Genomic DNA, 27846 nt, shown 5'->3' with positions numbered 1-27846 from the left:
TGTAACTTGAAAGTACAAAGTACAACCCTTAAACATTAGGGTTGTAGGGGGTGTTCACACCCGACACACACTAAGTGCCCAAATGTGTGTAACATAAGCACATAAGTACATACGACAATAAGACCATAAGTCTGGGGGAAAAAACCTCTCCTACCGAGAGTAAAAAGTGCCCCAGGACAAAGTGCCCCAGTGTCCTACTGATCACCGACACTCCCATATGAGCGTAGGCGTAAGTAAGGCATGAGTCAAATACCCAACATTGAGCTCTTGGACAATCTCACAAATAGTGCCCTCTGGTGACAACACCAAATGTTGGTGTCAGCATCAAATACAACAGCAAACTGTAGGCAACAGCTCTAGGGTACCAAGCGAGAGCTGCAAACAAGTGGTGAAGCCTGGAATCAAGCGCCACATAGTAGCAAATGGCTAGCAAAAGCTCTAACCGCGATATCCTCCACAAATGGGGTGTGGGCAACAGAGATACACCTCCTAAAACCTGCAAAAACAAGATTGAAGGAGAGTGGTGGACTGCATGCCTATTTATGGAAAGTTTGGGACACCCAAATTAGGATTTTGCATCTCTCTAGGATCGCATTTCTTTTTAAAATAAGAGGTTTTCTTTATTAATTAAGCGTGTTTTGGAACTTTTTAAGTCAGGCTAATGCATTTTTAGCTCAACACCCCCTCTCAAGCCCAAAACTAAGCCATGAGAAATAAGCCCGTGATATAGATTTTCTTTGTATCCCAAGGCGCCACCCCAAAGCAACCAGGGCATTGGGCAAATGGTACACATCGGCAGCCCAATGATCTACCAAGACTATAGAGGTAATGGTTATCTTACCAAGGAAGCCCAAGTGATCACCCCAAAGAGGCAAAGGCATCGGACCAAGGGTGCTAGGAACCTACTAAGTCCTACAAAGGCAAATTGAAAGAATCAGCAATGGACTTTTTGATTGTTTTTGTTTGTATTTTTTGGAGAGCTTTTGAAGTGATTTGTTTAAAAGATATAGCATTAAGTGATGGTTTTAAATCAGTTTCCATCCCATTGAGTCACTATGCCCCAAAGTCCGGGAAAATAAGTATGGATAGCCCCACTACCTTCGTAAAACAAGCAAAACGATTCCACACACTGCTAAAGTAAGTGCCTAGGGATTTCTAAGTGTATGTGTGTGTGTGTGTGTGTGTGTGTGTGTGTGTGTGTGTGTGTGTGTGTGTGTGAATCATATGAAAAATATGTAGAGAGAAAGGCAAAACAAGAAAGCAAGCAAGACGAGCAAAGCTAGCATGCAAGCATAGGAAAATTTGCGTTTGAAGACTATCATGTGCAATGCCACGAGTATAGTGGATCCGGACCACTCGAAGGGGTGACCGAAAAGAGATAAATATGCACACATACATGTTTACATGAACACAATGCCGATGCATGAGATAATGCAAAGAAAGATGCAAGTTTTATTGCTCATCAGAATGTGATGCAACAATGCTAGTTCGATAATGCCCTCGCAAGGGAATTATTCACTTTCCCAAGCATCCTTTTACAATCATGACATCCTAACAGTGCGAATGAAGTTACAAATGTCCGTAATAGATAATATATAAAAAATAAATATCTGAAAGTGAAAAGCTATAAATATCATCACAATCACTATTAAGATAAAAAAATTGCCCCCTCTTAAATAGGAAGGAGAAGTAGAGAAGGGTATATCAAGCCGATCCGCAGTAGAATAGAAGATACTGTAGAGCCGGCCGGTTAACTGCCTTGGTCAAAAGATTTGCAAAATTATCACTTCACGACACAAACTCTAGGCGAATGGTGCCTAGGTCAACCTGCTCTCTAGTAAAGTGATACTAATCCACCACATGCCGTATCTAAGGGGTGATGATAGGATTACCTGCAAGGACAATGGCACTCCGGTTGTCACAATAGATAATTGTTAGTGACTCGCATCAAAACTGTAATGCGGCCAGCAAGTTTCACAGATACATGACCTCCGCGGTGCCAGCGAAAAGAGCTTGATACTCTATCTAGGCTGTGGAGGCCGCCACTATCTCCTAGTTACAACTAGCTTGAGAGATGGTTGTCGTGCCCAAGATGTAGAGATAGCTTATATGGGAACATCGAGTGTTAGGATCTTCCACCTAATCAAAATCAGTGTACCCACATAAACCACGGCTATAAGTTAGTCCATAATTATAGGTACAACTTAAATAACTTAACACACAAAGAAAAGCAATTTAATGAGACATTCTAGATGCATTAAAATACTGACCAAGCAAACTAACTAAGAATGCAAAATCTGGCCTAGTGTGAATCAACCAGAGTTATTTTCCTACAACAGAATGATAAAAATAGCCCACAAAAATCAAGAGATCAGCTTGAGGGGTAGGCTTTTCTATCTTGTCATCAAGAGTGTGCATATAAGTATGACTATTGAAAACTATAAAGTCCAGAAAAACAAGCCAAGCGCCGAAAAATGCATCATACGGAGTCTTTTTAGAAATTGTTGTAGTCGGACATTGATTGAAAATGTACATAAAAGTATTAATCGCCTCAACCCAAATACGCTCAAGGAGCTTTATTACGAACAGTATAGAGCGTATCATATTCATGACTCTCCGATTCCTACGCTCTACGGCTCCATTCTCGGCAAGGGAGTTGATAGAGGTAAGCTAGCACGCAAAGCCCTGCTCTTATAGAAACTCAAAAAACTTGTGGGAGATAAACTCCCTACTAAAATCTCTTCTCATATTACTCACACAATGACCAGTTTGGTTATGAATGAGCAGTACCTAAGCACTGAAATAAGTAAAAGCATCAAACTTGTGCTTAAGAAAGTATATCCACATGTATCTAGAGAAATCATCCACTATCAAAAAAAAGTACAATGCACCATTTAAGGCAGCCACGGATATGGGACCACAAAGATCTACATGAATGAGCCTAGGGGTTCCACAACACAAGTGATGGACTACTGTGGAAAGGGTGTACGATGCTGCTTACCTAGACATGCTTAACAAACCTCTCGAGATAGTTGTAGGTGTGAAAGGCTCTCAATCATCCCTTGACACGACAGCTTACAAAGAGAGTCGTAACCAAGATGTCTTAAGCAAAAACGCTAGAGACGCTTAGAGCCTATGGGCTTCCGTGTGGTGACCAAAGCTTGGAAGCAATAGAATTCCAAATCATTGGCAATCGACTCAATAAAAGCCATTAAGTTGTGCCTTGCCGTGAGCAATCACTAAACCAATCTGAGTCTAGGACCTCGACTATGGTCGTCGTGAAAAAAACCGCTCGCTCCAACTGGCAAAGCTATTGAACAAACAATAAGTTCACCCCAAGCGAGGAGACATGATAGACATCATCCAATGAAGCGAGATTTGGATCCAAGTCAATGGAAAAACTAATATCACCCTAGGCCTGAACCTTGACCAAGTTGTTTCCTATGCGAACACTCTCGGCTGCTGCTCGCTCCAACTGGCAAAGATGTTGAACAGACAACAAGTTTATCCTAAGCTAGGAGGCATGATAGACATCATCCAGTGAAGCGAGATCTGGATCCAAGTCAATAGGAAAACTAACATGACCCTAGGCCTGAATCTTAACCAAGCTATTTCCTACACGAACACTCCCGGTTACATTGGCTCAAAAAATGAATACTAACGTGCGCTCGACTGTGACGATTGGGCCTTTGCAAGCACCTTATCAAGAGGCAACTCGCAAATGTGAACGAGACTCGCATTTGATGTCTCTAAAGAGATGATGTGGGCCTCTGCAGACCAATCAAACAAACCCTCTAGAGTTTAGTAGTTCGCTGATTGTGATGACTGACTGGTGGCAGTGTGGATCTAGACTCACCACTGCCCCCTGTTGAGGGTTGCCACCACCCTACTTCCGTTGTTGGGGGTTACTTGACTAGGATACAGGGGTCTGATTCTTAAATTTTGGTTGTGTGTCTCTCACCTTAGATTGACATTCATCATCATAATGGCCAATCTTTTGACAACGTTGACAATACCTATTCTTTCTAGATAAACTTCTACCATCCAGGTTTAAGTGTAGATTGATTGGTTCCTTGGGATTCACTAGCCCTGTTGTGATTCTAATTTTGATTTTAATTCAAGTTTTGTGTGTCCTTGCCCTCTTGCCCCCTCTGAGAAGATGCAACTAGAGTCTCTCTCTAGCGAAGACGTGTTATGAAATTGATTGAACAACTGTGCATAGCAAAAGAGCTGATACTCAAACTCATAAAATGTGGGCATATGAGGCTGTGAAATCACATACTGCACAAAATGGAAATATTTTCTTAGCAGCTTATTAAGAACAGAATAACCTAATAGCTAGAGAACTTAGGAGCTCCACTGGTTGAGAACTCGATAAGGAGGCACTGATACTCAGTCAACTTGACTTTCAAGTCATCCTTATCTATGATTTTGAAATTTTAAAAATCATTATCTAAATTGGTGCAAGGGGTCCTACCTTGAGCCGCATAGCAGTCAATCAAGTGCACACAATGCTTAGAGGCTAGGTCGAAATACTAAAGCGGAGAGTGAAACTTGGACAGTAAATCTTGCATAAGCTCAATAATAGCGGAGGCATTAGGAGCCTTCCATGAGCAAACAATCTCATATGGAACAAGTACAAGATCATGTTGGGGTTTCAACCCTTGCACTAAATCCCATAGGTTCTGAGAGTCTAAGACATGTCTCATCAAATTTGACCAAGTGGTATAGTTTGATCCATTGAAACGAGTCTTGTCATTAAATGCATACTTAGCGGATAAGAAGCTAGAACCATGAGGTGTCTATGAAGTTGGATAGATGGAATAGGATGGAGGATAAGATAGTGGTGGTGGTGTGGTGGATAAGGAGGAGGGGTAAAGATGGATAGGCAGAAATAGGCCGTTGATATCCAATGAGTGCCTATTGCTACGGAGGTACTGAAATGGACGTAAATCCATATGATACTATAGGTGTAGGTGGAGGTACTGGGACATGATAGCCTTGTCCAAATGTTAGCCAATGCACAATATAATGATTAGATAGTCCACTAAGTAATCCCATAGAGGCAAACTGCAATACCAAATGATCCACACTTAAGTATGTCTGAGATGTACTCTTAGAGGTATAGCCCGAAAGAGTGGGGGTGGTAGGTTAAGCCTCCATCACGAGTACACTACCTGAAAACGGATATATAGAGGTCCTAAAGGTTGTGCCTAAATGTATAGAACCCCCAATATGATGTGTGGTGAATAAACTGGTGCCCTTAATGAAAGCCCAAAGGAAGGTACAATGAAAAATGAGGGAGGGATGGGGGTGGGGAGCCCAAACGGATTTGCGATGGATGTTGTGGAAAACATGGTTGGTTCCTTTTGTCCATTAAATGCACTAGATGAAGATGTATCTACTCCATATTAACCATGAGAAAAAAAATCATTTGAAGGAAAATAAAAGGTAGAAATACTTACAAGTTTAGCCTCTTACCTAATTTTGAGTTCATGAAGAAATAACTATATTCCTTGTTACTCACAAACCAAAGCTTGTTTTGAAGAGTTCCTTCTTGATGAGTATCTCACGATTCAACCAAGAATACATGATTAGTTGGCATAGAATCTGAAATAATAGGATTCGTACCTAACATTGAAAAAAAATATTGTGAAAGTAATGTGTAATCCAAGCCAGATTCCATTTTGGGATGGCCAATCCGTAGTGGAGATTTCAAAGGTCATCAAGATCATTAGTTCTGTGTATCAATTCTAAAGGAGAAAACTCAGGCTTACCTTCAACCTCTTGCTAAGCCCTATGCATAAGGATGAGATCATACTCAACGGTAGAAATTTAATATGGTCTATAGACTCCATGGTAAACCAATGGTTCTCCACCCATGTCAAATCGGATAGTAGCAAGCTGACACACTTACTCCCGATTATTTCTATCCATGTTTGGCTGTGGAGACTGGAGCGATATTGCGAATGTGTTCAAAGTCATCTGACCCTTTTGTTGCTCTTGCTTTTGTGAATGAGCTTTCTAATCAAAGGCCAAGGTTTCTCAAAGAGTACCTAGCTCCAATACGATGTGAAAAAATGCTCTAAACGCAAAAAGCACAAAACCAATCGTACGACAAATCATAGACTGATAAACATAGAACACAGTTAGGGTTAGTCTTAGGGTAACTCACAGACAGTGAACACAATGAATAATAAAGTGAATGAATAATAAATATACAGTGCTAATACAAAAAACACACTATGCAATGAATAATAAACCTTGAACTCTCATATCTCTAGGATCAAGGCAGAGGTTATGAGCTGTAGAGTATGTCGTACTTCGAACGGATCTTGAATCACAGCAAAGGCAATCTCCGAGTTTCAAACACCAACAAACGCAGCCAAGGAAGGCTTGATCTAATGCAAACAACAGTGGAGGAGAGAGAAAGACTAAGAACACAAGCACCTGAGAGGAGATAAAATCTGAACCACAGTTGTTAGGTGCAACCATAGGAGACAAAGGTGAGAGTGTCAGGACAACAACTAGAAACTAAAAACACAATATTTAAAGGAGAGAGAAGATCAAGGCAATAGTTCCATGCATCAGGGCAACAGCACCAGATCTGACATCAACATCAAATGCAATAACAAACTATAGGCGACAATTTCAAGGTACTAAGCAACAGCTGCAAACAAGTGGTGAAGGTTGGAATCAAGCACCAGATGGTAGCAAATGGCTGGGGGAAGCTCTAACCACAATGTCTTCCAAGAACGGGTTGCGGACAGTGGAGATACGGCTCCTAAAACTTGCAAAAACGAGATTAAAGAAGAGTGGTGGGCTGCATGCCTATTTATAGAAAGTTTGGGGCACCCAAAATAGGGTTTTGCATATGGGAGATAGTAACTCTCTACGATCGTGTTTCTTTTTAAAATAAGAGGTTTTCTTCATTAATAAAGCATGTTTTAGGGCTGTTTTAGTCTGGCTAATGCATTTTTAGCTCAACAATCCCTTCCTGGAAAATTAAATTAAGCTAAAATGCCAAGCACTACATTAAAATTTCACATCCCCATGATATCCCAAGACACCTTTTCACTTATTAGGATCCTATCTCAATCATAAACAAATAAACTTCGTGATGAGACATCTCACTTGGCCAATGCATGACCTAGAAAATATCCAACATAAAATTATGTATCACATGGTTGCGAGAAGAACCTAGTCAAAAACCACCACTCTTATAGGCTTTTAAAAACCTTGTAGAACTGCAATATAGGAGCCTCTAGTCGTGAAAAGAGTTACCAAATACTTCTCATGTTGAGCTCAAGATGCATTACAAACTAATTAGCTCTTTAAAACACCCCCAAAATATCTAAATTACCAAAGTTTCATTAAACGAAGAGAAGTTCTAGAGAGTTTTTGTGTCCCACATGCAAAACCTTGATTTGGGAGGATCCTTCTACATCTATAATAGACAGGCTACCTGTCATTCAGCACGATTCTTGTGTGCAAGTTTCTCCCTCTCAGATGCAAATTTCATCCATTAGCCCTTATCAATAGGTTGACCAATCCCTAGCAACTGCAGCCCTCCACCTTCTAGCTATCAGAAAGAACATGCATGCTTTAATATCATGTCAAAATACGTGACAATGCAAAGAGATAGTAGGGTTTGTAGGGAGTAACACGAAGTGTGTACGGTAAACACTGAGAGAGAATAGAAACTCATAAACATAAGAAGAACACGGTGATGATGCATTGAACAATGCTATGAGAAGAAAAGTTCATATAGTGGAGCCGAAGCTCAAAAGATAACTGCACTCTCCTGTGTGAATCAAGCAACAACATTGTGGGAAATTTGCACAGTGTTCAGTCCTCCGGGTTGTGAGCTATCAAAGTAATCACTGGAAGGTGAAAGAAAACTGTCAAGGGAACGACCGCAGTCCTCTAATGCCATCGGAGATATGGAAGATGATCACCAGCTGTCATGGGAGCGAACCATAGTCCTCTAATGCCAAGGAGTAACCTAGGCAGCAAAACACAAATCCCAGAGTGTTGCAATTGTCAAACACAAGGAGAGTGTTGAGCTAAAACACACTTTTCAGTCGATTAGCATTCTTAAATAGCCCCAAAACACACTTAATTAACGAAAAACCCTAAAAAGGGGAGTGGTCCGAGATAGTTTCAGTGGCCTCCCAAAAACCCGAATTTTTTGGGACACCCTTCATCTAGAAATAGACAGGCTGCCCCCATTCAGTCTCATTCCGTCTGTGCAAGTTTCACACTCTCCAGTGCAAATTGCAACCATCAATCTACCTCCACGTGGTTGTCCAGCCTTCGCAACTGCTACCATCTCTCCTTCCAGCCTCGCAGTGCCCTGGCGCCTTCTTCCAACTGTTGCCCATTGTCTAGCGCCATCTCCCAAGCTATGTTTGGCCTCCAAATGCCATCACCAGCATCTCCACCATCAAGCAACATCCTACAGCTTGCGTTTGCGCCTTCCTGGAGTCGCCTGGCATCATCTCTCCATTCTGCAATTGTCGCCTCTGTCTCTGGCAGCCCTGGTGTCAGTGTTTTGCACTTTTCCTCTCTCTTCACACTCCTACTGGTGATCACAGACTTAGAATTCATCTCCGATGAACATCTCCGATGGATGTCACTCTCCGACATTGCTCTGCCCTTGAGCACACTGTACACTCTTACATTCATTTACAGCATTCATTCACTTCAGAGTTGTGTTCTCTCTCTCCCTTCTTCTGTTTGTGTTTGAATTTCCATGTTTGAGTTTTGAGTTTTACGTTTAGCGTTTGAGTTTGAATTTCTATGTTTGAGTTTTGAGTTTTACGTTTAGGGTTTGAGTTTTGCTCTCTATGTCTGTGTCTATCTCTTTGTGTTTCTGTCGTGGTCGTACACTCTATGTCTCCTCATTGCAAACCCTAGCATTTTCACATGGTATCAGAGCCAATGCTCTTGTAAAGAGTATCCTACCGATATTGTGGAGAGCTAGTCTTTGTGCAAGGCACACAATACGACTCGTAACCGAATCACAATGTCCTAGACACCTTCTTCTCCAGTTCCTATGATGTCCTATTAGGCTTCTCCATCACTGGAGGCCTTCAAACAGCATTATGGACTCAGTGAGGAGGATGACACTCCACCTTCTTTTTCTACTCCTATTCCAGATTTCACTAACATGACAGAGGAGGACTTTGAGGAGTACTATCGCAACAAGTACGATGATGTTTACACCTCTCCTACCAGTTTTGCTACCACTTTCGGATTGGTTGGTGAGGCTGGCCATCTCTCCGATCATGGGGGACATACGGCATTCGAAACGTTTAGCAATCCATCTTCATCATCCCAGTCAAGTCCAATGTCAGGTTTGTACAATCCTTTTGAATTGCATGAATCAAAACCCTCACCTATTTTTTCTTTTGAGGTGTAGGATCCGGATGGCTTTGCGTATGTGAACTTTAATAGAGGGGGCTCACGAAGCAGACGAAACTCAAATACATCTACAACTTCTGTTTCATTTGAGCATGTCACATACACTTCTCACTTCCCTCCCATCCCACCCTCTTCTATATCACACCTCTCATCATCTTTCCAAAACCTTGGATTACACTCCACATCTGCATCACACACCCTAGGGGTTGGATCTTCCATCTCCGCTCTTAGTACCTTCTCCTTCTCTACTCCATTCTCTACCTCTTTGCACCATGGTACTTCGTTAGGGGAAATGCCACCCTTTAACACAATGCCTCTCACCTTTCAGCAAATGAGCACACCCATAGCTCCTGGATCGACTATGATGGGTATCCCCCTCACTATCTCCAACTTCACATCTCACATGACCACTCAAACACAGGGGTTTCCATCCTCAGCTTATGATACGTCTTCACACTCTCCTTGGGTTACACCTACGCAAGGATTCCCATCTTCTACTCCTCGTGTTCTCATCCCACCTCCTTGGGTTACTCATGTGGCTACCATGCCCATGCCTAGTTAGCCCAACCCTACCAATGGATCCACCTTGAACACTACCCGCATGCCTGGTGGGAACTCTAGGGCCCATTCCCAAGTGTACTCCACTCCCCCATCCTACGCACACTACCCTTTTTCACACTATCCATCTCCGAGCACTACCACTCCTGATGCAATAGCCAAGAATGCCTTCACAGATAAGACACATTTTAACGGGTCAAATTTCATCACTTGGTCGAATTTCATTCAACAAGTGCTTGATTCGCAAGGTCTTTGGGACCTCATCATTGGTTTAGAGCCTATACCCCTCGACTAGCTCACCCTGACTACATCCATCAATGGAGAGCCCGCAATGCCACAACCAATGTTGAGCTAATGCAGGGATTGCTTTTTGAGTTTCACTCTCAATTCCAGCACTTCCCGCTCGTGTCAGAGCGTTGAAGTCACCTTATCGACTGCTATGCGGCTCGAAATCGTACTCAGCACATCAATCTCGACTTTGAGCTTCAAAAGTTCTCTATCAAGAAAGGGGATGATCTGAAAGTCAAGCTAGCTGAATATATGCGATTACTTGCCGAGTTCGCCACCACTGGCTCTCCAAAATCAGATGATGATCAGGTTACATTCTTGAATAAGTTGCCCGAAAAGTACTTCAATTTCATTCCAACACATCATCTCCCAACCTCAATTGCCAACCTTCTACGAGTTTCAATGCTAGTTATTGTGTTACGTGAGGCTGCATGATCAAGTCCACAAGAAATCCTCATCACAGCCTTATTCAGAGAGAGGGGGTTGGTTGCCTCTTCTTCAGGAGGGAAAACCACCAATGGCAAGAACTCGCAAGATACGAAGGCAAGCCAATCAAAGGGTAACTCCTCTTCTTCAAACGGAACCAAAGAATCTAGACCTATCTAGCAGCAACTCCCTAAGAAAAAACGGATTTGCACACACTACCGGAGAGCATGCCATGTGGACGGGGAGTGTCGCTCCAAGGCCCAAGGTCTTCCATCTAAAAAGTCTCAGCAGACCACTGTGACTACACAGTCTAGTGGAGCTACACCTTCCACTCCTGCTTCATCTGCTCCTTCAGCACCTGTTATTGCTGTTGGACATGTGACTCGAGTACAACCGCAGCAAACCATCTCTTTCACTATCCCTGAGGGATTGGCTGATTGGTCTGCAGATTCCAATCCCATTGCACTTCATGCATCCATCTCACCTTCCTCTCCACCTCGTCAGACATTCCCTTGGCAAAGCCTTGCTACTGGATGTACGTGATGGTGGCCACCTTCTTAGACTAGCATGTCTCTAGGTCCTTTCGGATACCCTAGGTCAGTCTAGCATTCATTTTTCGCACTCTTAGAGTCGGGCCCATAGGATTCATTGTCCTTAGTTTTTCCATTCTTTTATCTTCCGCTACATGTACTCACACACATACACATTCACTGCATTTATTTTGAGTTCGGTTTTATTTCTGTTATGTTTTGCTTTGGAGCATCTCACCATTGACCTCTGTGTTTGTGAATTCTCATCTCTTTTGCAAGGTTTTGTCTTTTAGTGTAGGGCTAACTTGCAGATTGCTTTGATCCTACTTGGGCTAGAGACGTGGAGATGCGCACCGTTCCTTTCATGGTTTCATCATCCTAAGAGTGCTTGCTCTTCTTCCAACATGGCAGTTTCTCCTCCCAAGGCGGATCGTGCAGCATCTCTCTCAATGCTATCATGGCGGTGACTTCTACCTTGCTCTTCCAGCAAGGTGCTTCATCAACTTCATCCACTTCATCTTCTTTCATTCCTTACGGTTCTCGGCACCATATGAAGACCGACATCAAGCTCCTCTTCCTTCTTCAGCATCTATATCCAAGTTAATAGAGGGTTCCTATCCTTCTTGGTATTCTACAGGCTTCAGCACTTTGTCTTCGACATCGGTTTCTTCCCTCTATTGTACCTTACCCTTTGCATTGTATGATTTTATCATCCTTGTATAAGGGCGCTTGGGCAAGTGAACAATTTCCCCCACGAGGGACACTGTCCAAGTGGCACCTGTTGCATGAGCATTCTTCAACATGTAGCATACTTTGCATCTCATTGTGCAGAGCACCACTTGAGCGGATCCTAAGCTGTTTCCACCGGCGGTTGTTGTCACCACACCATCATACTCCATCACATGGATACCTCATCACCTATTTTTCATAGTCATCGACACCCTTGATTGGATAGGTAAGCTTGTATTGTTTTGTGATGTGTTGGGTGTACTCTCCCTACTCCCGTCTTCTGAGTCACTATTACTCAATCGGCCACATCCCATAAAATTTAACTCACTTATTCACAAAAAAAAAAAAAAAAAATCAATGTAGTTCCATCCACCTTTGTAGGGCTTGGTAGGCCATTGGACAACCGATGTGCACCCTTTGTCCCATGCCTTGTCCTCCCTAGGGTGACTACTTGGATACCCTTGGTAAGATAAACTACGCCTCTGTAGTCTAGGTAGGCCACTGGGCAACCAACGCGCACCCTTTGTCCAATGCCTTGGCTGCTTTGGGATGGGATGCCTTGGGGTCAATAACCATCACAGTGGTAGCCTAACCTTTCGGCTCAGTTTTGGGCTTGAGAGGGGGTGTTGAGCTAAAATATGCTTTTCAGTTGATTAGCATTCTTAAACAACCCCAAAACACAATTAATGAAAAACCCTAAAAAGGGAAGCAGTCCGAGAGAGTTTCAATGGCCTCCAAAAAACCCTAATTTTTTGGGGCACCCTTCTACATCTAGAAATAGACAGACTGCCCCCATTCAGTCTCATTCCATCTGTGCAGGTTTCACACTCTCCAGTGCAAATTGCAACCATCAGTCTACCTCCACGTGGCTGTCCAGCCTTCGTGACTGCTGCCACCTCTCCCTCCAGCCTCGCAGTGCCCTGGCACCTTCTTCCAGCTGTCGCCCACTATCTGGTGCCATATCCCAGGCTACGTTTGGCCTCCAACTGCCAGAGAACAGCCTAGATGCTGATCCCAAGTGGATAATGACGACACCAGATGATGGAGGATAAGCCGGCGGGCTGGAAAAATGCAGGTCTCAGCAGCCTCTATGGCACACGAGTAATGCCAAGTGATGGAGGAGGACCCAGGCTGCAAAAACACAAGTCCCTGCAACCCCTATGATAGACGAATGATGAAATCACTGACACTCGATGATGGAGACTGTCGCCCAAGGCTAGGATGTTGATGCCAAGCTGGAGATGATGACGCCATCTATGGCACACGAGTAATGCCAAGTGATGGAGGAGGACCCAGGCTGCAAAAACACAAGTCCCTGCAACCCCTATGATAGACGAGTGATGAAATCACTGACACTCGGTGATGGAGACTGTCGCCCAAGGCTAGGATGTTGATGCCAAGCTGGAGATGATGACGCCATGCAAGAAGAAGACATCCAGCTGAAAAACTCAAGTGAAGGTGGAGCCTGAAGGAGAAGGGTGCTAATGCCAAGTAGATGATGGTAACGCTAGGTGGAAGATGCTCCAAATATAAGGCCTGATGATGGAACAGGGCACCTGAAGCAGAATTGGAAGGGTGAAGACAGCCACGAGCCACAAACCAGAATGTCAGGCAGTGGAAGGGGCTGGTGAAAATGAGCCCAGATCTACATGTGGCAAGAGGCCAAGTAACCATGTAAAGGAGTTTCTTTGTATGAAGTGCCAGTTAGCACTTTAAACTACCAAGTCAGGCAGTTGTTCCAACTTCCTAATGCATCTCTTCATGTGTAAGGGGCAACATAGAAACACAGCATGTAGTCATGAAATGTAGGCCTGAAACCAATGATAGCTAATTTCAGCAGCAAACTTAGACACCAACAACATTAGTACTGTATCCTTTCATGATTTGCATGTCTCATGTTGGCTTCAGCTGATCCAGTAACGACTACCATAGTACATCAGTCCATATTTTTCAATAGTCTCAAAAATCGACCAATCTGGATTAAAAAACACATTGTAAAACAACATATCCCCTTTCACAACATCATAGAAAATCTCAAACCAAAGCATTTATACTTGCAAACAAGTGAACTAAGACCTGTAAAGAACAAATGTTAACGCAGCTTTTAAGGATTTAGACCATCTTGCTAAAGTTGAAGAGAGGAAGCATATAGTTTAATGCTGGCCACACGAAAAACTAGTCCATCTACATTACAACCAACTCCAGTACATAGGCATCAACATGGGGTCAATGAGAAGAGGTTACTGATCCAAATGTCATTGCACTTCTAAACCATCCAAGCTCATCATTACGGATGTCTAGCACCTTCCTGTTAAAGCTATTCTCCCAAGCATAGCATCTACACAAGAACACAATAAAGAAGTTCACACCTGTACCATAGTGATAGGAAATTTAGGGCGATGATGCTCTAAAACAAGCTGCATGCTCATAATAATGACATTTATCTTACTTAACAATGTCCATGGCAGCAAGGATTTCGTTCATGAGTCCAATACGCTTATCTGTACGCAACAAACCTTCTCGAGTAAACTTCTTCATCCTGTTTATCATTACAGCCTATAACACACATTGATTAGTGGTGTACCTGATGACACTCCAGATTCTAGAGGAAATATTCAGTTAAAACATTGCAACTGACAGAAGATTAAGTTTATGAGCTTATGTTGAATTTATCAATTCAGAGATATTAAATGGGATGGTAATCGGATACCTGCACTGGGAAAAGCAACAATAGCACTGAGGCACCAGCAAGACAAGAATATCTAAGCTGTCTGAATAGCAGATATATGGATATGACTATGCGTATGGGGGCTGACCAAACAGCATGGAGCTGTTGGAATACTTGCTGCAAAACAACCAGAATTGATCAAGAATGGGATAGAATACCAGATGTATCGAAAGTCATGCAATGTTGGATGATAGGAGGACTTTAAAAATATAAGAGCATAAGCATTCTCTTTCTGACATATAGATCAGTTTGTTGCATATGATAAGAAAATAACTGAGCATATTGGTCCTATACATGCATAATCAAGAGTCAGAGGTAGCTCTGTCTCTGGCTGAGATCCTGGGACAGACTCCAGCAGTGGAGCACCTTGCCAAGGGAAGATAACTGAATGCTTCTCTACCATATGCAGTCTCTGCCATGTTTATGCATGCCAATGTACTACCTCTTTATACATCTTATTCCAATATACACTGAAAGATCAAATGAGCACAAATCTTCTCCTATGACAAGTAGTGCACCCTCAGATTAATTACTTTAGAAGTGAGCATAGTGCTCCAATGCCTAAGTTATTCCCCAGTGGTAAGCAGTGTCCCCACATAGATTTACAATGAAATCAAGAAAGAGATAAGATAGATAAAGATTTTACAAAGTGAACAAAGAAATGATAAAGTAGGACACCTTGGTAAAAACACTGTTTTCTCAAGAAATCTTAACTCAGACTTCAGATGGCATTGAAAACACCTCTCCTTCCACAGATATCACCATCTCACTTGTCCATGCCAGCGTGCACCTAACAATACAGCTTCCACAATTTACCTTACCATCCACACCTCAAAATCATAAGGTGATGGATGACCTCAAGCCTACCCCTTTCGTTGGAACTTACTCACATGGACCGAAACCCAATCCAACAATGTTTAGGTGTATAATGCACCTTCAAGATCAAAAACTTCAACAAAAAACATAAGACACCAAAAAAGCAGCAGTGCATACCTGAAGAGCCTCTGCATCACTAGTCATTAGATTCATAATTCTTCCAGAAGTGAATCCTCTGCGACCCTCTTGAGTTATCCGTAATGTTTTACGGAAGATGGCTGCAACCTGAACAAGGAATTAAACTAGAGTACCAAATAAACATAATAAACAGAGCAAGATTGCAGTGCAAATGTAACCATTTACCAAAGTTGCTCGAGTTCGAAATCCAACACGAAGAACATTTTGAAAATATTGGCCCTCACAAATAACTCCACCCATCTGCAAATGTGAACCCACAAATTGAACAAATGCAACAGAGACCAGAGACAACATCAACATGCAGAACCTCACAATTCTGCCCATCTGTGAAAGTAGACCAACATGCAGAACTTCACAAAGTCAAAGGCAGATTCTTACCACACCAGCAAAAATTGATGCTGCATACATACAGCCAATCCATGAAGGATCTCCTCGCTGCATTGACTGGTAAATTGAAAATGTAAAAGGCCAACCACATGATATCTTACTGACGGAAAGCAAAGGACTTAGCTTATCAATATTCACAAGATTTTGATCCGAAACAGAGTCAAGCTTTAATCAAAAATACCAACCTGCAGAAGTAGACTCAAGAAAGTAGGCCCAACAAACTGGGAGGCATCACTACCAATCTGAAAACAGTAAGCCTGACCAAGTAAGGACCTTATGGGTACAGCTTGTACATTGAGTTTAACATTTATCCCAAGAAAACCCAAACGAAAAGGTCAGCTGCTTCAACCTTATTTTACTTCATATATTGAGCATCAATCTGATCAAACATATGATTCAGTAACATATTTCTCCTTATTGTCTACTCTTATACTATTGAATGTCCAAGTTTGGAAGAGATGTATTAATGTTGGAGTTCAACAAAATGTGCCTTACAAAAGTATGCCGGATGGATTCTCATCTAACAATATCTCAAAATCGTTTTTTGATGTCAGTGCTCTTTAAGCAAGTGTGCCACAAAACAAAAAATAAGAAAGAGCTGCATCTAAGAGCATATGCTCTCCTTGACCACCCAAGCAAAGTGAACTATTGACCATGAATTTTGTTTGCAAGTATCAAAATCACATGCAAGAAGAGACCTAAGAGATGACTTGCCAGCACACTGTTGTAAAAAGTAGGCATTACTGGGCGAAAATTAAAATGTTATGTAAGTGCAAAATTAAGCAATACAATGGATGATCCCCAACTAGACTACAGGCTAATTGACCAGCAACATGTTTCTGACAGCATGCTTTTTTGCAACTCTCTTGTACTTTCAGAAATCAGATCTATTTATCTATCGAACTGCAAGTTGTCAAACAAGTAGAACCTTTGGAAACTCAACACAACCATTGCAAATGAAGAACATATGACAAGTAAAGAGGCATAAGTCTGGCAAAACAGATTCGGATATAAGCTAACTTATGTTTCACCTACTGTGAGTCATGACATGTAAGCTTTATGCATATCTATTGATTAACACAACCATTCAAAATGAAGAAGAAAGGACAAGTAGAGAGACATAAGTCTGGCAAAAGAGATTCAGTAATATGCTAACTTATGCTTAGGTTATTGTGATAAGCTTTGTGCACTGCTACTTAACCATAAAGTTAACAATCAACAAGCTGATCTTTTCATTGAAACTTTCTTTGCAGACATAAATAATATTTTGCATACCTTGAAAAGGCCACCCAACCAGAACCTATAATTAAAGAGAATCAAAGAAAGATGTTAGAGTTAGGGATAAGTTTCAGATGAATTATTAAAGAAAGAAATATGACACCTAGCAGAACTAACCCCAATCCACAAAAGATATACCTGGCTCCCAAGCTCTTATTTAAAGCTCTCGCCAGAGAAGGCCTTTCTTTCAAGCACTCTTCTTCCCAACATTGCTGAAACCTAGAGAAGTAGAGGATTGTAGTTCAAAACCTTAGATGTCTGATAAACATTTGAACACACCCCCAAAATAATATGGGGACAGCCATAAAAATTACGGACTTTCTGTAAAGTTGTTCCGTCTGGTCCCACTGATCAAGTTGCCAGATGTCTGATTCCACTAAAGGTCGTTTAAAACCCTGCCTCATAAGAGGAGTCATCCAACTAAAAAGCAGCCCTGCATAAGAACAAATGTAATAAAACCAAATCAAAGAGATGTCTTAGGATTTTCAAAAATTCGAATTAAGGTCAAAGCTTGACACAGAAATTTTTGGCCTGTGTCACAGGTGATCCATCTCCCACAAATACAGGAATGCAGATTTCCAGAAAGCAGACTTATGAACCAAACTAGTACACAAATGCACAAACATGTGTAATGCAGGCACATGTACGTGCACCACAAAGGTGCCAAAGACAAATCAATATTCTGTGATGTGACTTTCAGACTTCACCTTATCAAGTGAAGTATGTCTTATCTTTAAGGACAGGTGAGCAGATAGAATACCACAGAAAGAGAGACCATTGCTTCTGCCACAGTGAGGCAGTGGAGTCAGAAGGGCAGCCCATAATTGAAGAACTACCAGACAGGTGAGCAGATAGAATACCACAGAAAGAGAGACCATTGCTTTTGCCACAGTGAGGCAGTGGAGTCAGAAGGTCAGCCCATAATTGAAGAACTACCAAACTGACAATTCCAATGCTTCCTCAAAAACTGGTTTTGGGCCAGTAAACAAAGATCATGAACTAGAGCCTCGGATAGGTTTTAGCCTTTTCTTAGGGAGGTGTGCAACAATATTTATGTCATGGCCAAGCCCTAGAGCACACTACCATTAAGATTTTATGCCCAGCTCCAGCTTGGTTGTACCCACTTTTGTCCTGGGTATCCCATACTTTTGGACACTAAGCCATCTCAAATACATTTCCATCAGTTGTGCATCTGTCTTTATTGTGCTCTCGTTTTTATCTGGCCAAAAGTAAGTGACATTAGTGTTTCTTGCGTCTGACAATGAGTGAATTGATAGTGTGTTGCAAGTGTATTCTTCTGCAATATTTTAGGGCCAGCATTCATACCATAGCTACGTTTTCAAGTTTTCTACAGGTATCTTTGCATTAGATAATCAAGGCCCAAGTGACTTTTCCCGCTTTTGATTCACATCAAGATTCAACGATGAGAATTATGGCGTCGGAAAGAAGAAGATTGCACCCACACTAGGATCAAATATCCTCATCTCGTTTGTCTTATTCTTCCTTCACTTCAGCTTATCAAAAAGCACATTGGACCAATTGTTGTAAGAACAATGTATGCTACTCTGAAAAGTACTTTTGATGTTCTGGAGAGGACGTTGGTCAAAAAGGATATCTCACCAATTTTTGTTGGAAGTCTGCATGTTACTCTGTAAATTGTTTTTGGGGTTCTAGTGAGCCACTCATAGTCAGTCCTCTAAACTCTCATCTATGTTGACCCTCTCAACTCTCATACCACTTGTAGCCCATATAAAGGAACCCTATTCAGCACTCCACACACATGATACAATGATAAAAACGCCCAAGAGTTAACCCGAAGCAAGCCACTAAGTACGCTTCCAAAATGATATCAAAGGACTAGGCTCTCAATCCCAGCCTTGGTGAGATTGGACTTAATATAAACTTTGAGTGGCAATGTGAAGCCCAACTTGAGGAGCTGTATTTTGGTTGGCAATTGGCAGCAAAACAGACTAATCACAAGTTCCTATCATCCTGACCTGGTTCACATGCCTGGCCTAACTGACTACGACAGCCTAAGACCTGACACACAATCAACCACTATGGTAATCTTGGGTCACATTCATTCCTGCATGCAGCAAGTCTTCATTTGTGGACAGTTTCACTAACAGCATCGCCGAGGCTAATGGTGAGCCACAGCTCACTCATCCTTGGCATTTGTCTCCCTAGGTCCATGGTGCCCTACCACATGTTACATAGCATCCGACAGCTTGGCACTCACTGAGGCTATTTGATAAACTTAAAACAAACTAATCAGGTTAAAATGTTCATTTGAAACACAAGGCTTAAGGATTCCAAAAACTTAGGAAAAGATAGCACTTTACAACTACTAATTGCACATCTATATGCATTTCTTGACTTTCGATGAACTTCTTTTTCCATCAAGTGATTGGCATTGTGCCCATGATGCATTTTTTGTTAAACCAAAATGACTCACTTTGGAAGACACTACTTTCATCCAGATTTTGTTAACATTTCTTGTATTCATGCTGTTCATCTCCTGGTTGTGAGCTCTATCCAAGTCTAACAAAGGCAAAAGAGCTTTGACAGCTATCGGTGCATTTGCATTACAATTTCCAGCTTAGTCAATCAGTTTGTAGCTACTCAGTCGGTTTCTCCCATTTCCAGCTATTTATAGCTGTCACCAGCCAGCCTGCACACATCTTCAGACATCACCAGCACACACACACTCTCTCTCTCTCTCTCTCTCTCTCTCTCTCTCTCTCTCTCTCTCTCTCAGCCTTGTGTTCACTTTTCATCTGCCCATTTCAGTGCCCTCACTGATGCATAGCAGCTACGTGTAGGGGCTGATCAGGCCAACCTCGTATCTACCATTTGTTTTCAGATAAGTTTAGTCCCGTGCCTTCTTTCTCTGCATTCTTTCTTGTCTCTCTCTTGCCTTCTCTCCGTGTTTGTGATTCTCTTCTGTTGCACTCTGTCACATGGTATCATCACCAAACAAGAGGAACCAGATCTGCCCCAAAGTGGAGATGACATTGAACTGCTGATTTGCAATCAGTTTTGCTGCATTTACAGCTCCTGCCATCCAGGCAACATCAAAATGCAACATCTTCACCATAATTTTGACAATTCCAGCCCAACAAACCTTCTACAGCTTGCTGCCCTCTTTTCGCAGCATTTTATACAGTTTTCTTCCCTTTCTAGAGCATTCTGACATCAAAACAACATCAGTTTCTTTATGTGTTTTTTGCATTTTTTGTAGGTTCTATTTAAGGACAGATGGCTAACCAGTACAATTGGCAAGACATGGTGGATCATCTCTCATGATGACCATGAGGACCAAAGAAGCCACAATCATAATTGTGAAGACCGACATACGAACATTGGTATGATTGTCCCAAAGACCGTTATGATCGAGAAGATCGCAAGGATCGTTATAAAGACGAAGGAGATCAGAGATCCAAACAGGATCAAAGACCAGAGTACCTTAGTGTTTCCACCACCAAGGGACCTCACCTGGCTATCATGGCACGGTCTGTGCAGGTGTCTGTGATTCCTTGCCTCCCCAAGAAAGAATGTTTTGATGATTCTAACTACCCTTCGGTCATGCAAAGTGGAGTGCCCATAAGCACACTCCTCCTCAAACTGTCGAGACAATTGATGTCCTAACAAAGGAGGGAGCATGGCAAAGTAAATGATTGAGTTGTCCAGCTCTGCCAACTCACAACATAGTAATCCACATGAAAATGCCTCATTTTCCACCTTAGAGTAATTTTCATCTTTATTCCAAATCCTGTTCCATTCCACAAGTTTCAAGTATATAAGAGAGAGCAACTAATACAAATCCGCACCTACTTTTTGGACTACGATACTTTCCCATTCGTTTCTTTTGTCCTTAAAATGGGGCAAGTGAAAGAACATGGGATTAGAAAATCTAGTACAAGTAACAAGAAGTTTTATGATGTATATTTTCCTATTAGATGACAACTCACTTGATATAACATTTGCATGTTGTTCCGGGCAAATTTGCTCCTTTCCAGGGAGAGCTTGATAATCTGCATGGTTTTGAGGCTCCTCATGTAACAAAGGAATGTAGTTTGTGTATGGAACCAAGTCTGGGAGATGAAGCACAAACAGAAAACCAAAAATGGCCTGCAAATAATACAAATTAGAATGACATCACAAAGCAAAGTCAAAAACATTTGATGTACATGCAATAGCTCAAATAGCACGGCTACAGAGAGAGAGCACTGGGGTCCACTACCCACAGATAGGCACAGATACTCTTTAGATGCCTCACACGGTGGAAGAAGAGAACATTCTTGGCCCAGCTGGAGCGAGACCTATATCAGTTATTCTTGAGCCACGACTCTAGAGAGGCTTGGAGGCTTTTCAGAGAGCATTGCCTGACCACACCTATTACGTCCACTGCTGTATGGGAAGAGTATGCAGCTAGTCTCTATACTGTGGAGGGTCAGCCACCTCTTCCTGACCCACTTGAGCCTTGTCCAGAGACCATAACTTTCTTTACAGAAAGTAGGGTCCGAGAGGCCATTGACAGACTTAGCAGAAGAAAGGCATAAGATCATGATGGACTAGTAGCCGAACACTTGATCCATGCTAGAGATTTGGTGGCAGGATTCCTAGCTTACATGTTTAACAGAGCCATGTGTGAAGGCCTACCAGAAAGTTGGAGCACGAACACTATTTTGCCTATCCTCAAGTCAGGGGACCCTACTCTACCCAGTAACTATCGGACTATCATGGTTGGGCATACATTGGCTAAGTTATATGCTTCCATCCTTGAGGATGAGTTAAGCAGGTGGGCAGAGATGTGGGGTCTTAAAGCACAGGACAGGCTGGCTTTAGGAGAGGCTTCTCCACATTGGATCACATCCTCGCACTCAGAGAGATCATTGAGGAGGGAAGGGCCCATGGCCGACGGACCTACTACTGCTTTGTGGACTTCCGCAAAGCCTTTGACACAATACCGAGAGACAGGCTGATACATAGATTGCATGCCATGGGAGTACCGAAAGAGCTCAATTGGGGTATTTTGGCACTATATGAGAGAGTTGTGGGCAAAGTCTAGACACCTGAGGGCCTTCGGCACCTGCTTACTCCACCATTGGGGTGAAGCAGGGATGCCCCCTCTCTCCGACATTATTTGGCTTGTACATTGATGGGATTGCTGATTACATTTCACATGAAGGAGATAGAGGAGCTCCACTAGCTAGCACTTGGATACCTCTCCTATTGTATGCAGATGACATTGTATTGATAGCTGACTCTCCAGAGGGTCTACAGAGACACTTGGATGCATTACACTCCTATACTTTGGACAGTGGGCTTTCAGTGAACCTTGGTAAAACCAAGGTGATGGTATTTAATACTACACCACAGTGGGTCAGGAGATCAACACCTAAATTCACATATGGATCTAAGGAGTTGGAGTATGTGGATTCTTATACATGGGAGTCTTATTCACAAGGCCCACCTTTTCTATGCGAGAGGCAACAGACACTAGACTCACTCGCGGATACACACCACTAGGTGGTTTGGAGAGGATGTGCTCACAGGTGCAATTCCAAGAACCCCACACAAAGCTATGGCTCTTCGATACACTGGTCACATCCACACTACTTTATGGAGTACAAATATGGGGGCCCAGTCTTGACCACCGTAGTAGATCAGGGCGCACTTATGACAGATGGAGGTCGATGGAGAAACCCCTAGTATCCATGATGTCGGCCTGGTTTGAGCTGCATGGCTTTAGCATGGACAAGTTACCCCCCTTCCAATTCTCCCTTGATGCACCATCTCTTGATCTGAGCAGGTTAGAGATTCGCAAGATCATCAGAATGGATCTTACCCAGTTGGATATCAAGCGGACATGGTTGATATACTAGGGCAGGAGCTAGGGACAAAGATGGCTTTCTACCGCGAGCATTTCCTTCATACTACAGATAATGGATTTATTGCTCGCCCGAGATACATGGACACCCACCTTTTCCATGGGATCAGATGTACTATTGGCAAATTGCACGCCTCCTCACATTTGCTAGAGATTGAGACTGGCAGATATAGATCCATCCCATCAGAGGAGCACATATGCCAGATATGCCAATTAGAGCTAGAGACAGAGGAGCATTATATCTGCCACTGCCTAGCATATTACGAGGTTCGTGGTCATTTCCACTGTCTCTTAAGAGACGGATTTGAACCACTATCTAGAATCATGGATTTTACCAATCAGCGATGCCTTGGCCTCTTTCTTCTTGAGATACGACGGCTTCATGACATGCGCCTCAGGAGTACAGCTGCTCCAGGACACCGAGACCCTCCACAAAGGCAGCTCACAGACTTCTTTGCAAAGGAGACTCAAAAGACTTCAATACAGTTACAGCCACAATCCACATGAGAGCCTCTCTCACCGCCACAGTCCACACATAGACAAGGAGTACTGATTGATCGAGCCGTTCAACTTAGCTGATCCAGACGTCCTAGGTCTCGACACAGACATCAACGACACCTTCATAGGCAGATACAGGGGATTATTGCTCGGGCTAGAGCTAGGCTCTACATACCCACATGAGATTGTACCATTTGGAGCTCATTGTTACTAGATAGAGCTCTATGTTTTACACATAGCCATAGTTAGTTTCCTTTCTTATTTTGCTTTGTGCTACATATTTTGCCCAGATAGTTGTACCATCATACACATGATTGTAACTCATGGTCTCATAGGTCATTTTGGCCTTTTGTAGACGTTAATATATCATTTCATCTCTCTCTCTCTCTCTCTCTTTTTTTTTTCGTAAAAGGTAATTGTATTAATTACGAAAAAAATACAAGATTACTGGATTACAAGATACATGATGACACTAAGCCATCATGTGAAGAGGTTCTCTCTCTCTTTCTCTCTCTCTTTCTGATTACAAGAGACACGAGGGCCCTAGGCCAACATGTGGGAAATCCCCGTAGTAATGCACTAAAAAGGTTACACCAATCATGGCAACGACCCAGAGGCAATTGCCATATGCCAAGGATGCAAATCCTCCCGAGGGAGCAAGTCGGAGTGTCGGATGAGATCTAGCTGCCAATGCAAGAGCCCTTTAAGCCTGGCAATATGTCGCGGTACATTAGAGGCCGAATCAAAGAGAAAAGCATTGCGCGTGGTCCAAATGTGCCAGCATCCCCAGTATCTGAAAAAGTGAAATAAGATCTTCATATGCAACTGTGGCGGTGTGGGATACTTCGGGCGCACAAAAACCCAGTCGAAAGGAGTTAGTGAGGATCCCACCACAGCACGCCAAATGTGCGACAAGAGTGACCAGATATTCTTGGCGAGCGGGCAAGAAAGAAAACGATGTCGGGCCGATTCCGCCGGTGTGGTACAGAAGAAACAATTGCCATTCGAGATGCGACGCTTGGCAAGGGCCAAGGCAAGAGGAAGACCACCAATCATTACCCACCAAAGAAAGACCTTGCATTTGAAAGGTGCCTTATTCAGCCAGCCCTCCATCAGCGTTGTCTGCCACCATGACAGCGATTTCCGCAGTCCCCAAACAGTATTAGCTTTCTCACCCAGCCTCTCTCTCTCTCTCTCTCTCTCTCTCTCTCTCTCTCTCTCTCAACATGTTTATGTTTCTCTTCCGTTGCGCACTCACATGGTATCATCACCTTAGTAAGGACACAATCTGGAGATGTCTTGCAGAAGAGCAAGTTTTCATTGTGGAGGAGCAGCCTAGATCTTCAAACTACCATCAAGAAGGCTCTTACACAAGATATTTGGCGCCACGCCATGAAGAAGGAGCTCAATTCTATAGAGCATAATCAAACTTGGGAGTTGGTTCCGCGTCCCCCGAAGCAAAATGCGATAGGTGTGAAGTGGGTCTATAAGACCAAGTACCTTGCAAACAGTTCCTTGGACAAGCACAAAACCAAGCTCGTTACCAAGGGTTTTGCTCAAAGGGCAGGTTTGCATTATTTTGGGACTTTTGCACCAACAGCTCGGATGTCTACAATTCAGGCTATCTTGGCTCTTGCAGCCCACCACCACTAGTCTATTTATCAAATGGATGTAAAGTCTCCCTTCTTGAATGGTGTCCTTGAGGAAGAGATTTATGTTTCACAACCTCCCGGTTTTCTTATGTAGGGGAAGGAGAACCATGTCTATACATTGTGAAAGGCCCTCTATGGCCTAAAGGAAGCTCCTCGTGCTTGGTACCAGAGGATCGATCGCTTCTTTCTACAAAGTGGCTTCCATCGATCAACTCATGACCCCAACCTATACTTCAAGGTTGAGGGTGACAAGTGTGTTTTGCTCAACTTATATGTGGATGATCTTATCATTACAAGGAGCTCTACTCAAGAGGTTGATCGTACTCGGGAGACTTTGTGACAGGAGTTTGACATGACGAATCTTGGGATCCTACATTTCTTCCTTGGCTTGGAGATCTATGAGATGGCACCGGGCATTTTTATTTCACAACACAAGTACATTACCAAACTTCTCTCGAAGTTTGGTTTAGCCGATAACTAGCCTATATATTGCCCCATGGACCCAAATTCCAAGCTTTTGGCAATCGGAGCTCCCCTTACAGATGCCACCTATTACAGGTGTCTTGTTGGCTCCCTCCTGCATTTTCTTTATTTGTTGGCTTCTTGTGTGCATTCCTAGGCGAGTTTCTCCTTTCCACACTCTGCCTACACCTGCCACACATTATCATTGTCATCTAGGATTTTTCCAAAGTCTCCCTTATTTTTCTGGGATTTTTCTCTTCAGTGACCAGCATTTATTGCTGATGGGCCAACATTTATGGCCCCTAGAAGAGCAGGTCGGCCAGTGTTTTGGTGTTTTGGCTATTTATACCCACACCCCCACTTGGCAAACACACTCTTCAGTCTTCAATCTTCCCTTTGCAAGTGCACACTCCAATACTCCAACTCTCCATGCTTGGAGCTACCATCGTCATCAGCCTAATTTGTGCCCTCCATGATGCTGTGGGCTGCGTGAAGAGACTGATCAGCGCATCTCCAATGTATTAACATTCTTCTTTAGTCAGAGTAGTATTCTTCCTTCATCTTCTACGTTGTGTGTGTGTGTGTGTGTGTGTGTGTGTGTGTGTGTGTGTGTGTTTCTCTTCTTGCACACTCTCACATAGTTGTCAATGCAACTGCAAGGAAAGTTGTAGGGTACATCCACCACTAATAGCCTCATAGTGAAGCAAGGAAAGAAGAGCAGGAACAAGAACCACTATTGGGTTTGTGGGAAGAAGGGGGAAATCTCACTGAAGATTGTCCGTCCTCACAAGAAAGCCCAAAACAGAGACAAAGCTTGAGACCCACACTGAGGTTGCCACTGGCCAATATGGCCTCCCCCATCTCAAAGCTTCCCTTTCTCTATACTATCTCAACCTTTTTCAAAGCAGCTCAAATGGCTCTTCAGCATCATGTTGCTTGTAATATGGAGAGGACATTTCATCGGTAGACAGGCAAGGGGAACACTACAGCTGGTAGGTAGACTGAGCATGGCACATTTTCATGATTGGGCAGCCTCAATCCAAGCAAGGCAAACACGCTCTAGTAGGCACATCAACATCTTGGGAGGCTAGTCAATTGCATTGCACTCATTAGACTGGACCCAACATCATTTGCACTAGTCAACAAGTTTCTGCCTTGCTCCCTATAGATAGGGCTTTCCTCTGCTATGTATTCCATCACATTTTCTTCAACTTTCTTCTCCTTTTGTTGTCATTGGGTGACTATGGTCATTTCTATTGTCACAATCAACTATAGCTTAGGGTATCCTCTCATGAGCTTGAGATCGAGACAAGGAGGGCAGCCCACATAACTAGAGTTGAGTGGATCTACAAATTATACTAGGAGGAGGTGGAGAACGAGGAGCACTACATCTGCATATGCAAAGCCTATAGCATAGTCCAAGCCAAACACCCCATGCTATTTGGAGGAGACACCTTCCTCATAATAGTCATGGAGTCCCCACACCAGCACTATAATCCAGAGCTGAGCGGATCTACAAATTATGCTAGGAGGAGGTGGAGAACGAGGAGCACTACATCTGCAGATGCAAAGCCTATAGCATAGTCCAAGCTAGATACCCATGCTATTTGGAGGAGACACCTTCCTCGTAATAATCATGGAGTCCCCTCACCAACGCCACTTGGGCTAGTTCCTAGTTGGGATTCAAAGGCTCCACACATCACTACTATAGGAGGCTAGCACTACATAGAGAGGGGGCGTCAGTCAGACCTTACCGATTTCTTCCAAACAATAACCACACATACAACACCTAAACAGAGAGGGGTGACAATCCAAAGAGCTAAGGAGATCACGCCACCCGCAAATACAAGGGTACCAGACACAAATGCTACATCAAAGAGAGACGAAGGAGCACTATCAACGTGAGCAACAATTGACAGAGTTGAGGGCCCAATCTAGATGCTACCCTCATACTATTTCATTCAAGATGTATGACAT

General features: G+C 43.0%; 1 protein-coding gene across 2 annotated transcripts in view; it reads right to left on the bottom strand.

Moving 5' to 3' along the window:
- LOC148027439 (ABC transporter C family member 2-like) overlaps positions 1-27846 on the bottom strand; it is a 107956-nt gene that overhangs the window by 45213 nt on the left and 34897 nt on the right. For both annotated transcript variants that reach the window (XR_015692596.1, XM_087689128.1), the window contains exons 4-14: positions 21336-21495; positions 17683-17797; positions 17503-17583; positions 17362-17386; positions 16272-16328; positions 16078-16143; positions 15865-15939; positions 15679-15786; positions 14668-14802; positions 14407-14513; positions 14202-14295 (exon numbers count right to left, since the gene is read on the bottom strand). Coding sequence is in view for 1 of the 2 variants with exons in the window: in XM_087689128.1 (XP_087545254.1) it covers positions 14202-14295; positions 14407-14513; positions 14668-14802; positions 15679-15786; positions 15865-15939; positions 16078-16143; positions 16272-16328; positions 17362-17386; positions 17503-17583; positions 17683-17797; positions 21336-21495 (1023 nt within the window). In the remaining variant the exon portion in view is untranslated. The remainder of the gene's footprint in view (positions 1-14201; positions 14296-14406; positions 14514-14667; positions 14803-15678; positions 15787-15864; positions 15940-16077; positions 16144-16271; positions 16329-17361; positions 17387-17502; positions 17584-17682; positions 17798-21335; positions 21496-27846) is intronic.

This window comes from Lygodium microphyllum, chromosome 12 (genome assembly GCF_053477565.2).
Source record: "Lygodium microphyllum isolate KBCC chromosome 12, Lygodium_microphyllum_v1.1.10, whole genome shotgun sequence".
Taxonomy (NCBI): domain Eukaryota; kingdom Viridiplantae; phylum Streptophyta; class Polypodiopsida; order Schizaeales; family Lygodiaceae; genus Lygodium; species Lygodium microphyllum.
This window is presented reverse-complemented; position numbering and strand designations above follow the sequence as displayed.